Source organism: Caloenas nicobarica, chromosome 2 (genome assembly GCF_036013445.1).
Source record: "Caloenas nicobarica isolate bCalNic1 chromosome 2, bCalNic1.hap1, whole genome shotgun sequence".
Classification (NCBI taxonomy): Eukaryota; Metazoa; Chordata; class Aves; order Columbiformes; family Columbidae; genus Caloenas; species Caloenas nicobarica.
In genome coordinates, this window is record NC_088246.1 from 78,303,124 (window position 1) to 78,317,412 (window position 14,289).

Below are 14,289 nucleotides of genomic sequence, written 5' to 3' on the forward strand. Positions count from 1 at the left end.
TCCTCTCAGCTACACGAGGGGAGAAGAGAGAAGAAGAAGAAAAAAAAAAAAAAAAAAGGTGCCTGGCTGTAGTTCCCACAGCATTTCCTCAGACTTGACATGCGGGGTTGTTCTTTTTTTTTTTTTTTTTCCTTGCTTCTTGTCCCTCCCTTTCCTTTCTCCACCCCCTTTTACAAGAAGTTTAGTCACCATGCCCATGTCCCTCCTCCTGCCGATGGGCACTGCTTTCCCGGACCTTCTCGGCAGGGACATCCATCCACCTGCCTGCCACCCTCTGCCCCACGACAGCCGTCTCCTCCTCACGACCGCTCTCAGGGCACATCCGAGGCCTCGGCCATACCTGGGGTGGCCTCGTTACCTCGTCTGCAGCCGCCCTCCTGCCAGCACCCACCCCGGACGCTGAGGACAAACTCCCATCCTGTCCCGGCCCCTGTCCCGTCTCTGCTCCCGCGACACGGCCCCGCGGGCACCGGCCTCGGTGCTTCGGTGCCGCCCAAGGCCCTTGTGAAGCACGTCGCTTTGGCTGATGGCGGGAGCTTGCAGGCGGGATTGCTGCCAGGGGAAAGATGCGCTTCAGGAGCTCTCCTAAAACAACCCCGTGCCACGCATGGGGTCAGTCCCTGACTTGGGACGGTGACCGCAAACTGGCCTCCCACCCCTTTCAAAACGCAGGCATTGCCGACACCGCCAACCCGGCAGCGACCACCTTGCCCGGCAGAAGAGCAGCTGGTGGCCTGTTGTCCATGCGGTGCCCCTCGGCTTGTGAAGGGCTCAGGCCCCCTCGGCGGTGGGGCAGGACAGGGCACCGCTGGTTTGTGGGGGCTGAGGGTCCCGCAGAGCTTAAACCCGCGTTGTTAAAACACCTTCCCTGCCTCCCCGCGCTCACGCGTCCCTGTGGAATAAGCCGGGAGCGTGCTGCTGACTTGAGCGAATAAGGAAGTTGTTCTTTCACTTGTGTATTTAGATTTAACCCTTGACCAGGAAAAAAAAAAAAAAATCGCTCTGCATTTGCAAATAAATAAATAAATTCAGACACAAAAGATAAACAAATAATAATAATAAAAAAAATCCTTTACCTGCGGTGCTGTGGTCTAATTTCTACTCAGAGGAGCACTTGGGACAGAAACGTCTGCTGGGTTTCTCTCCTGCAGCTAGCATGGAGGACGTGCCTGCATGGCAAAACAGAGCTATCACCTTCAATTCGCCTCTACGTAGTTTCCAAGGGCCATGAATCCAGAAGTTTTTAACCTGCCTAAAGTTCCTTTCAACACTTAACACCCCCGATGTCCCCTGCAAGCATCGGGCCTTGCCCGGTCCCTGCTCCAGCAGGTCTCCGTGCCCACGTTCCCCTGCCCGGTCCCAGCGTGGCGGGGCTGTTTGGGCACTGGTGGATCCTACGTGGGTTTGATGCCCCACAATGGAATACGGGGCAACAACACTGCACAACGTGCCTGGCTTAGGGCCAGTGGCTGGTCCTGATGCCCATTCACCTCAATAAGAGGTAGGACAAGGGACACGCTGATGGGTTTTCTGCAAGCCGTGGAGCTTGCAATTGCAGTGCCAGAGCCCTGTTGACCTGCGAGAGGGCTTGGGGTCTCACCACACTAGGTCTGGACAGGCTACACCTCTAGCACTGAACAGAAACTGAGTTGGGGATGAGGAGAGGGAGGGATGACCACAGCACCCAGCTTGCCCAGTAGGCAACAGGTGCGAAGCCGAATTCAGCAGGGAGCTTTGCATGGTGAAGTGTGAGGGGCGGATAACGTACTATTGCCCATCGGTGGTGGAGGGAGCCTGGTTTGGGACAGAAACGTCTGCTGGTGAGACGTCGGGGCAGCGCCGGGTGGAGATCCTCCTGCCAGAGCCACATCCACCCAACGCCGAAAACTCACAGCCCTGCGCTGGCCAGGGTGTTTTAAAATGTGCGTGTTTAAGGTACAAGGAAATGTTTCTTTTTAAACAGAACAGTCTGTTAAGTCTCTTCCCCTTTTCACGTTTAGCACAACACCAAGGCTATGGGCTGTGTTTATTTACCAGCTGCCCATTCTAACCACAGATTTACAGGAGCAAACTCACAGGGCCATGAGCAGTTAGACACATTATCGGGTCGCCCTGTAGGTGTTGAGTAAAGGCTTTGCGGGCACTGGGTAAAGCCAAGCCCTGTTCAGCGCAGAGGAGCTCCAGATAGTTCAGCATTGCACGTTAGCTCGACTACTTTCGCATTCTCACCCCTGATCCTGTCTGGAGTATTTCTCGTTCAGGCTGAAATTTCTTTCATTTTCTACCACTATGTGAAAACAGCCTCTTTTTGAAAGCTCAGACATTTTCCTCCGAGTTAAATTTTATGTTTCTGAGCCAAAACCCGCAGAAGCCAAAACTGGGTGCTTTATAGTCTTAATTATGTATTGCAGTAGATTGTTAGAAACTGAAATGTGAATGCTCAAAAATATGAACTAGGCAATGCACAGGAGAACGTGCTGTCAATGCTCTCACATTTATTGCATATATCAGTCTGTGTGGCAGAAGTCAAATCTAAAAATTTACATCAAAACTCATTTGTCAGCCTTTTCTTTTATAGAAAAGATTTTTTTTCCCCTATTATAGAGCACTAGTTTTTCAGCTACATTTTTAAGGCACCTATTTGGAACAAAACCAAAATACTTGAAATCTGAAAGTTTCAAACTTACAGCGGCATTTACGTGCCTCTTGTTTCTGTTCACCCCTGTGGCATGCCCGCCCGAACTAGACTGGCCTTCAGGATGCTCATTTTGAGACCACGTACAGCCTTAGGGTGCAACGGGATCAAAATAGTCCCCCCAGATATACCAGGATCCTTTCCTTGGTGGAGCCTGCCATGGAAAATACTTTGTGAGCAGGGCTGACCGCTTAGCAGGTCTGCAGTCAGTACGGATCTCTTTTTAGCTCCTTCCTAGAGAGAGAAAAGTGGAAATTACATACTAAACAACGTATTAAAAGAACTACATTATTCAGTGTGATACTGGAAGCCTTGTAACTGTCTGAAAATGAAACCACCTCAGTGTCAGTGTAAAAATGCCTTTTTGCCAGGAGCCTCGATAAAGAGCGACTAACTCCCAAGGCAATCCCTGAATTTGATTCGCGTCTTTACAAAACTTTCAATCTGAAAAGCAAAGATAAGGAATGGTTTGGTGGATATGCTAGTCAGCTGGGCATCTGAATAGCACCCATGGACTCACGTTCCTTCACTTTATCCATGCCACTGAGCTCCCCCACCCCTCGTGATGCCCCATTTCCCCGGGAGGGAGAACCAGGAGGCTGCGTGTTAAAACCCGGGTCTTTGAAATGACGTGAAAAGAAACCTGTGCAGAGAAACAAACCTGAAAGGCAGATGGTTGTACCCCAGCGTGCCTTTCCACACCGTGCACGAAGGCTGTGGAGGTGCTTCCATTCTCCTGCCTCTCATGTCCGGCCGAGGGATGGGGGATGAAATACATGAAGGGTTTTGTTGGATCTAAATCAATGGTTTTCTTCCACTAGACATCGTAAAGGTTGGTTGGGGTTTCGGACTCTGAGCTAAATACAGGCTTTGTAAATATGAGCACCTGTCTCTCAGCAGGTGAGCGAGAAACCCAGCACATGTGCAAAGTTAGAGCTCTAGGAAAGAGTCCCCTAAATCAGGGGGATGCCTTGGGGGGCAGGTGGGTCACAGTGCAGGTTCTGGAGTACCAGCAACCCACACACAGTGTCCATCGCGGGGCCAGGGAGAAAAGCTGCCTCATCGCACACCACAGGGAGAGGGCCCTGCTATATCAGCCAATGTATGGAGCTTTCTACGCTAGGCTAAAGACAAAAAAGTAGAGAAATATCTGCGCACTTTTAGCATAGGGGACTCTAGGTTCATTTGAGGTCTCTAGCTACTAAAATAAATCAATTTTAAAAAAGTCATTTACACACACACACCAAAAAATCAAACACAAAAAACCATGCCGTCAACTTGAAACTGTGAAATGCAAGTTTCCATAGCAGACTATTGCCCAATCTCCCTGATATTTTCAAATGAACAAACACTTTTCATGACAGAGCACCTATAATGAAGCTCCTAAGTCACACTGGTGTGGTTTACACAATATACCTTCTGCAATACCGCAAAAGTGTACCAGTGCTGAATGCCTGTCAAAACCCTGAAGTCTGCAGCATTCAAAAGAAAAAAAGCTTACAACCAGCCACCGCTAACCTGTCGAATATTTAAAGTACCTGCAAGCTGGCACCGCATTGATATGTTATCACCAACCACTGTGGCAATAACAATGCCTACAGACTTCTGGAAAGAAATGCAAACTCGTGGTGAATTTTAAACTTTGAATATTTGTTCATGCTTACAAGAGACACCAACCTGAGGACCTCCAAGACTTAACTCGCGCGTTTATCCTTTTGACAAGAGCAGCAGTGGCACGAACTGGGGAGTTTGCGCTGCCAAGGATACACCTCCGCCTCGGTCCTGCCTGGAGATGAGTCCTTAAGGCTGGCAGGCACCCACCAAGCCCTCACCAGGAGAACCGAGACCGTAACTGCTTTGAAATACCATGCAACATCCCATTGCCAGCTCCACAGAACCACCCCATCATTTGATCTAACAGCACACTTAACAATCTCGAACTTCGTTGACAACTCACCTGAATCATGAGATGACTCAGATCAATAGAGTGAATTCATCCCTCAACAAAGAATCGAATCTAAATGAAACTTTATTGCCCATTTTAATCACTACAGCTGCTTCTTCCCTGTCCCCACTCCCCTGATGCCCTTGGAACATGTTTAAAAGGAAGGTGTAACATGCCGGGCAGAATGACGGACAGGACCCTACAAGGCGCACACTTCGCTGCAGCTGCTGTAGCTTCAGCAGGACTCCATCGCGCTGCCTCTACCTCTGCCACAACTGAAGCCCAACAGGTTTCTCAGGTTTTGGGAAACGGGGAAAAATCCCCATTAAAGTGCAAGGCAAAGAGCAGCAGCACAAGACCACACTCACAATAATTTTGGGAGTGGCAATATTCAAATACACTGCAAATGGCTCTGTTTGTATGCACACAGTATTTAAATGGCAGAATAAAGCTGTGTCTGCCTCTGTGGGCTGGAAAAGTTGAAGGTTAGGGGTACAGGCCAGCCTGAAACACAGCGAACGAGGGACACGGTGAGGAGCACATGCAATACCAGTGCTGGGAAAGGAACCAGACAGGCCACTGTCATGGTGGTGGCCCTTTGCGCCAACTCACGAGTCAACTTTTCAAGTCACTGACTCCTACAGTAGAGCGGCTCATGCTTGAAGATTCTAGGAACTAGAAATCTTCAGTCTAAGGAAGTCTTTCATGACATTGGGAGTATGAGGGAAGCTCAAGCTCTGCACGTACTGCAGATGCCTCCAAAGACACAGGCTGTTTCCCATGGACTTGCCTGTTAACAAGCAGAATCATTTTTTCTTGCAGGTCACCTGTAAGCGTGAAACCTGACCAGCATTACACCTAAAGGCAGAACACTTTAGAAACAGCTTCTCTGGAAAATGATTACTCCTTCATCAAGATTACTTAACACATGATATATTAGCAGATAGTACCAACACCCAGGACCCGATTTGCATACTTATTCAACAACAGCACTCCTCCATGCCTTTGTTGAGCAACTTTATAGTCTAAAACAAATTAGCTACATATCCGGATGTGTCTGCTAGAAATGTTGGCCAAGCACACTCAGTAAGCCACCAAACCAGTTTCCTTGAAGTCTCGTTGCATGGCACCGTACTGCAATCCTGTAATTCATCAGCATCTACACCTGATGCAAGAAATTCTGTGGCCCTACCTAGGATCAATGCCATGCCAATCAGCTTGCTTTACCAGCATATTAATGATTTTCTGCTCCATGAAGCTTTGCTGGTACTTTGTGTTTACTTAAATATCTACATCAGTAAGTTTCACATGGGAAATTACTTAAAACATTTTGAATGTGTGACACCCACCTTTAGAAACTGCACTAAACCATGGAGCCACTTATTCCTGGAATAGAAAAATGCCATTAACGCTGTCACAACAGAGAGAACAGAAATATTCCACACTTCTGCTTTTTCTGCACCATTTTGAATCATCATCCATATGTAGCAATGAATTCCCACAATATATTACAAAAACTCGTTCTTGTTCTTCACAACAGGTTTTCTTCATGGATAGTTTTTATCTTTCAAACTTAACATTTCAATTTGCAAACATCAGCTTCCTCAGTTTCTCTATCCCTGAATCCATTCAGATACTGCTTTTAGTTTTCCCAACCAGAATATACTTTTATATGCAGCAATAGCAGCAATTTTTCTCAGTATGAAAGAGCAGTGGGAAGAGACTGACAGAAGAACGTGCAGCTTTTCTTAAGGAGCTCCCTTTATTTACCTTGATTAGAAGACAAGAGTAATTTGCCTCATTTATAGTTTTAGAAAACAGTCTATTTCAGAACAAAATATATGCATAATATCAGTCAGCCTTATGTTTATTCTACAGAAACCGTATTTAGATCATGAACACTCACAGAGGCAGCCATGTACCTTCAGGCCACTGATGATCTTTGCTTAAGAGCGTAAGAATCAAGCCTTTAAATAAAAATAAGAAGATTCTGAAATTTCACTGGGGCAGCATGAGACCAACATATTCTCTATTTAAAACCAACAAGTTGTGGAACTTCAGGCACAGCTAATAAAGCCTTTTTTTTTTTTAATTACAGAATCCTTCTTTAGACAGAGCCATAGGCAGTTGAAGACAACCCTTTGGGGATAAATTGCTTTCCATGCTGGATATCCAGCTGGGTTTTGTAAAATAACAAGAGTGGGGGAAAAAGTTAATTTAAGATATTCTTTTCTTTCCCAATGCCAAACGCCACAGTGCCATAGCTAGGAGAAAAAAGAAAAATCACCCCAAACAGCCCCAAAACCCACACAGAACAGCTTCTTCCAATCTTCTTGAAAATCTACTAAAATCTGGTAAACTGACAAAGATTTAAAAGAACCTGCTGCAACCAACATATATCACGAGAGACTTCAAGACTCTGGAAGACAACCTATGTAATGTTTTTTGCCTGCATGGAATTTTTTTTCACCTCAGCAGTTACCACACTGGTCTTCCCGGGATTCTCAAATGCCTCCTTGGATCAACAGGTATGAAGTAAAATGCTGACTAGCAAAAGCGAAACTTTGCAAGGGGCTAGAAAGACTGGACCCAGCTGGGCAAAGACGCAACATTGATACTAACAAACTAAAGGGTCTCATCCCACAATCATCCACAGTTAAACTGCTGTTAGTTTTTCGGCTTGTGCCAATGAGTGGGCTTCCAAATGCCGGCTGAAGTTCAGTGTGTGCCAGGAGCCTCTGACAGGCAGCTGCCCTGCTTTGGCACGTAGAAGTTTAACCATAAAGAAGTAATTTTGGTCTCATGACTACACGGATATCCCTGGCACTGCAACTACCGAACAGACATAGAAGAGGAGGCAAAAAAACCCAAAAAGCGTGGCACAGCAGAGGAGGAGACCCTGCATGAAGATGGCAATAAAGCCACATGACTAGAAGCCAGAGTGAAACAGGCACATAAGATATAGGAAACATAGCAAGTTCGGTCTAACATCCATTATGTAAAAAAAGCTAAGCCTAAAGAATTCCTGTGCATTAGATCTCTCTCCTGTAAGACCTGTTTTGATGCGACATTTTTTTTGTTTTTTTCAGAGAAGACTAGAAGTGACAAGACAAGGCAGGTATACAAAACTTTTTATTGACAACAGAACAATAGAGAGGAACGTCACCACTTCCCATTCCTCAGGAATGTCTCCATTTCATAGTCAGTCTGCTAGAAGTATAGTCTCATGGTAACAAGCAACACGAAGGCATGGCGCTGTCTGTCATCTCAGGGAAAACATTTCATCAGTGCAAAAGGGACTGACCGTGTGCGAGTGTACAGACGTGGCGGGCAACTCCATGTGCAAAGCCAACAGGCACAGACACGCAGCAGCCAAAAGCCTCAAACTATCTCCATTATTTCTGTCTATGGGTGATACCTGAAGTGCTACTCCATCCATGCTCTGTTTCAGAAGTGAACACTTTCTTCCCTCGCTGCTTTTCCTTTCCCTGTCCTCAAAGATGTTAATGCTTCCAAATGAATGGTACCGTGTCAGAGAATGCCTGAGCTTTCATATTTTGCTACCTCATACTAGCTTATGCATGCACTTGGGTTTACCTTCAGAAGCTTACACTGATATAAAGAAGGAAAAAAAAAATGCTGCATAAGAATGAAAGGATTTAGTTGTTAATGCCTCCTTGCTAACAAAAATATTAGGTAGTTGTTGAAGACACTCCTTGTAATGTCATTTTTATAAAGTATGTGTGCAGTCTACTTAACATTTTAAAGAAACTGCGTGTCAAACTCTCTTAATTTCAAATACTCAAACTGAATTTGAACTGAGATTCAATCTAAACAACAAAACATCTTAATTTTAGCTTTCGCAGTACACAGAGCTGCACACTGAGTGCAAGATGAAAGCGCTTTTCCTCCTGCATAAGTTTCCTCTGCCTGCAGAACTGTACCGGGACCCCTGTCTAGTAGCTTATACATTTATTAACATTAATCAATGTTTTTCCTTTACTTAGTGGATGTGCCTCTGGATGTGTAGACTGGTTGTTAAAGTGCTTTAAAATAAAACAAAAGCCCCACCAAAAGAAAACATCCCTCAAAAAACCACAACAGATGTGAGAATTTTATCTGAAGGACTTTGTACAGCATTTACAACGTCAGCATAAAGCATCTGAAACATGAGCATTCCCTGCAGACTGATGCAGTGCAAGCAGTCTTGTACATTAGATACTGCGATTCCTCTGGATTGAAGCTGCACAATACTTAGAAAAACAACCCTAGAAGCACAGACAAATGCTGGTGGCTCTTCCTCTTCTTTTTAGAAACATAATAAAAAATTCTGCATTACTCTTTCATAATTTAAATACATAAGTAATCTCCACTTTTATTACTTCATGACAATGACTTCAAATTTACATTATTTTAAGTACCGTCATAATAGCTCCATGTATAATACAGATATTTGCTGATATCCTGTCAGAAAATAAAAAAAAAATTCCACTATATAAAAAAAATATGCTGGAAGGACAAGAACACAGAACAGGGACTTGGTACAGACTATGATTTCAGTTTTATACCAACCACAGTTAACCCAAAATTAACAGATACATGGCGATATTCAAAAGCAGTGCAAATATCTTTGGAGGTTAGAATAAAATTATACTACAAGAACATAAGACAGAAGAAATTAAAAGGCAAGTACTTCAAGTACAGGAACCAGTCTCTGTGAGGTCCATCTTAGTGTCAGCTGGGAGTCCCTTTTCCCATCTTACTTCTTCCTCTGAAAGACATTAGCCAACATTGCACCTGATGTAGTCAGCTGGCCCATTTTGTTCAAAAACTTGGTCTTTGTATCTTCACTCACAAGGCTCGCTGCAATTGACATTGAGCTAGGGAAGGAAAAAAAATAGTGACATAAGACTACAAGGAAAAAAAGGACACTGTGCTGTTATTTAATAAGCAACTGAATTGTCTTGGCAGTTTAGAGGTTTCAAGATCACAAAAGCCCAGTCCATCAAGACCTAAAAACCCATCACCGCCAAGTCCAAATACACACTGTCAAATGAATTATCATGCCCTCACAGTCCTAGTGAAAAGCTGTAAACTGTTTTTGTGCAAGCTAGTTTTTACTGCCTTTAAAAGTCACCACATTAGCATTTGTTAGCTATTTGGCAATTGCTCTAGTGACAAATCTCTGTGAAAGATTTGCTTTACCTTCTCACTGGACATGCCAATCTTATTTGTTTAATGTAAGAACACAAGTACTGGTTCAGACCAAGGATCTACCCAGCCCAAGTACCTGCCTCTGACAGCGACCATCAGCAGACGTGGAGGGAAGAGTAGAAGCAAGGTTAGTACAAAACGGTGACCTCTCTCTTTAATTTCCAACTCTTTTATTTTTCAAATATTTCCACCTGAGCAGGGCTTGAAATTGTTGTGGAGTCACAATCTAGTAACTCCCAATGAATATTTATTTTCTATTACTTGTTCAGTTTTCCCCCACCCTGGGGCACTGAGGTCTGCCCCTCGCTGGGTAAAAGCTGCATCCTGGTGGTGATGAATGTGACGACTCCTGCCTTTGCTTGAGTGTTCCTACTTCACGTGTACTACAGAAGACAATGGAGACTCCACAATTTTCCCACAAACTGGACTAGAAAGAGCAACACAATCAATGCTGAACCTACAACATGCTACAACTTTGAACAACGTATTAAGAAATTGTCCCAATACTGCAAAATTAACTGATTTGTTGAATTTACAACATATCGGTTAGCTCAGCTTCAGATACTTGTAACTGTTTAGCATAGTAGGAGTAATCTGGCTCAGAGTGCAACAAGGCAAACGTATGATAGCAGGAATATTAATAAATATTGCGTACTTCCTATATTTGTAGTTGAAATTGCAAACCTCAGAGTCTCACAAAACATACTATTAGGTATTTTTTTCAGTACATCTCCTAATAATGGAACTGGTTACTCAAACCGATCATTCCATTTTAGATCTTATTATCAGATGGTATTTTCTGAAAGCTCTGTAAAGTTCCTCATTATCTAATATTTAGCATATAAGCATCATTTTATTGCAAGTATGATGCCTGATTTTTTGCTGAAGTTTACAGTTTCGAAAATTGTTCTCAGGTTGCGTCTCTTTATAAACCTCATCTGATTAAAATTGACATTTAAAAATAATATTTTTATTCTGTTTAGCAGCCAGTGATGAAGATATACAGCTGTTTTGAAATAATTTGTAAACGTTTAAAGTGAAATATTTCTTTCAGGCACAATCACATAGCCAGACATATTTGGCTTGATTGAACACCTACAGTTGACTAGGAAATAGTATATTTTCAGCTGATAAAACTTACCAGATAAGCTACTACTACTGTAAGATAGATTTATTGTGCAATTTCCGTTGATTTCATGATAAAGGGCATATAAATTATGTAAATAATAGCTTATACTCATTATCAGCTGGTTAACAACCAGAAGCTATTCCAGTCTAGAATGTTTCCTTGAGTTGTGTGTAAATAGGGAAAAGGATTTGGGAAATGTACTGCATTCCAAGCATCAGCAACATTAAGAAAATCAAATTGCTCACTTCAGAAAAAAAAGCCTGGTGACAAACCTATGGTTTTATGCAAGCTCTACTGTCATTATTCTAATAATCCTGAACAAATTTGAGGAAAACCAGGAAATGTTCACTTGGCTTTCAAAACAGTTTTTTGAGGGATAACAGCCACCTGATGTTAAAGATTAAGAACTGGAGTGTCTGGAAGTTCACGCTTTCTAATATTATGTTACTGTAAACAGAAATGTAAGTGACAACAGTTGACATACTTAAAAGTTTAAATATGCCCCAAAGGTACTTCTATTATTATACAAATTGAACATTTAAAAAATAATAAAAGTATATATGAAATCAAATAATTTGAGTCTCATGTCTTTAAAAAAAAATAACCAAAGAAACCAAGGAAATAACTTAGCTTGTTTGAAACAAGTAATCCTATAGAAAAGTCCTTGCATTTACTCATTATTAAAAACCAAAAAAACCAAGCCAACCAACCAACCAACCAACCCAAGCCATAAACAAAAATAACATGTAAACATCAAATTTTTGACCAGTGTCTAGATTAATTACATGCTACACGGAGTTCTGCCTGTTTTATGGGGAAGCTTTAGGCCAAAACATTCATGCTGGATATTTTATAAAAATCAGTTTGTAACGTAAGTTGTAACCCAAGACTGAAGTAGCTTGTTAATTGCTGAAAAAAATGTTTAACAAAAGTGGCTATCCAATATTTTAAAAAACAAACAAAACAAACCAAAACCAACTTTGTCTTTTTAAACTATTTCTGTGACCTTGTATTATTTGACCAATATTTTCTAACAGTAAGGAGAGAAGACAAGATAATCGACAGCATCTTATGATTGCTTTTGCATCCAGTTTTCATGTTGCTAACAAAATATCAGTACATTATCTCATAGTTGCACTGAAATACTTTGTCAAATATATATATATACACATATATATATAAAACACTGAAATTAGGAACTGAAATTGGCCAGGACTTAGCAAGAAAAAGGAGATATTAATGCATAGGAAAAGGTTATTTCATCAGGGGTAAAATATTTCATTTTAATTTTGTACAGTAAAAGATTGCAACCATAGCTCAATTTTGAATGAGAAAGGGGAAGACTAATTAAAGAATGAAGCAATACACCGCCAAGACTTATTCTTTTAAAATCTTAGAGCTTTCAGCAGTTGCATTCTGAAAGAAGATACATGGGATGTTGCATCATATTTGCATTTACCTGTTTCTGCAACAATTTAAATAGGACTGTGATTTCAAAATATTTTCATAAGTGGGATTTAACGTAATACAGACCACTAATACTTAGGTTAATGTATCTACATTGATATAAAATAAAGCAAGGTAAGCCTAAACCCTACATGAAATAAAAATTGATCAAACTCTAGCCATGCAGAGAACAGCTCTGATGAACTGAATAGGTTAAAGCATTTGAGAGAGGCAAAAACACAGATTAAAATAAAATAAAAATCCCGTCCAACTGAAGAGCACCACTTAAGAATTAGGAAGAGTTTAGCTAAGGAATTTCGTTTCATCGTGTTAGGTTTTACAGTTCAGTTAATGCAGGTAAGAGTAAAAAACCTTTAGGTTACGGTTAATGGTGTTCTATAAGGAGACCAGTTTGGCATTGTGTATATTTGCTGCATTCTGGGAGAGAAAAAAAAATATTTCAGAATAGGTTTGCTTGAAAAGGAATCAGTTTCATACTTTCTACTGATCTCTCCTAAAAAGCTGTCAAGAAGTTGCTCAAGAAGGGGAAAATTAATTTACTTGAAAGAAAGTTTATAAGACATAAAAGTCTTATCTTACATATTTAGATACGTACATTGATTCTATTTTCTTCTTTACATAGTCAAATTCTGAGGTGGTGGCCTCTTTATTGCACAAAGAATTAAAATGAAAATGAAAAAAGAATATCAGTTAGTCTGCTGATGTAAAAAAAAAAAGTCTATAAAACCCAGGCAGGGGAAATATTTGCAAAGTAATAGATGCCCACATATGCAACTGATTCTAATGAATCCACTTGTTAGTCAAAATATTAAGTCATTGCTTATGTGGAGGGATGTCCTTGCACAGGCTGGTTGGTGAGATTCTACAGCAATTGCTTAGCATCAGATCTGCAAAAAGTCTGGCTGTTAATTCTGCCTTATCAAAATTACCTATTGTGTACCTATTATACTACGTAAGGTACGTAGTACAGGGGAGACCTTGGTAAAACTAATACTTACTTGCAAAAGGTAGGATGGGTCTAATAGAGCAACTGCCAAGTTTCTATCTTGCCAAGTATTGGTAGGTTCTTGTCTTGCCAACATTGGTAGGTTGTTGTTGGCCAGTATTATTCGATATATTCATCAACAACTTGGATGAGGGAACAGAGTGTACTACCAGCAAGTTTGCTGATGACACCAAGCTGGGAGGAGTGGCTGACACGCCAGAGGGCTGTGCTGCCATCCAGCGAGACCTGGACAGGCTGGAGAGTTGGGCAGGGAAATATTTAATGAAATATAACAAGGGAAAGTGCAGAGTCTTGCATCTGGGTAGGAACAATCCCAGGTTCCAGTACAGGTTGGGGAATGATCTATTAGAGAGCAGTGTAGGGGAAAGGGACCTGGGGGTCCTGGTGGACAGCAGGATGACCATGAGCCAGCACTGTGCCCTTGTGGCCAGGAAGGCCAATGGCATCCTGGGGTGTATTAGAAGGGGGGTGGTTAGCAGCTCGAGAGAGGTTCTCCTTCCCCTCTACTCTGCCCTGGTGAGACCTCATCTGGAATATTGTGTCCAGTTCTGGGCCCCTCAGTTCAGGAAGGACAGGGAACTGCTGGAGAGAGTCCAGCACAGGGCAACGAAGATGATGAAGGGAGTGGAGCATCTCCCTTATGAGGAAAGGCTGGGGGAGCTGGGGCTCTTCAGCTCGGAGAAGAGGAGACTGAGGGGTGACCTCAGCCTGGATGCCTTCCTGTGTAACCTCACCTAGGTGTTCCTGCTCTGGCAGGGGGATTGGACTAGATAATCTTTTGAGGTCCCTTCCAATCCCTAACATTCTGTGATTCTGTGTTGTTTTCTGAGGAA

General features: G+C 42.4%; 1 protein-coding gene across 3 annotated transcripts in view; it reads right to left on the reverse strand.

The window, feature by feature from the left end:
- Positions 1-7,788: 7,788 nt before the first annotated feature.
- RELCH (RAB11 binding and LisH domain, coiled-coil and HEAT repeat containing) overlaps positions 7,789-14,289 on the reverse strand; it is an 81,665-nt gene continuing 75,164 nt past the window's right edge. For all 3 annotated transcript variants that reach the window (XM_065627770.1, XM_065627772.1, XM_065627771.1), the window contains one exon: positions 7,789-9,520. In XM_065627770.1, the coding sequence (XP_065483842.1) occupies positions 9,400-9,520 (121 nt within the window). In that variant the 3' untranslated portion in view covers positions 7,789-9,399. The remainder of the gene's footprint in view (positions 9,521-14,289) is intronic.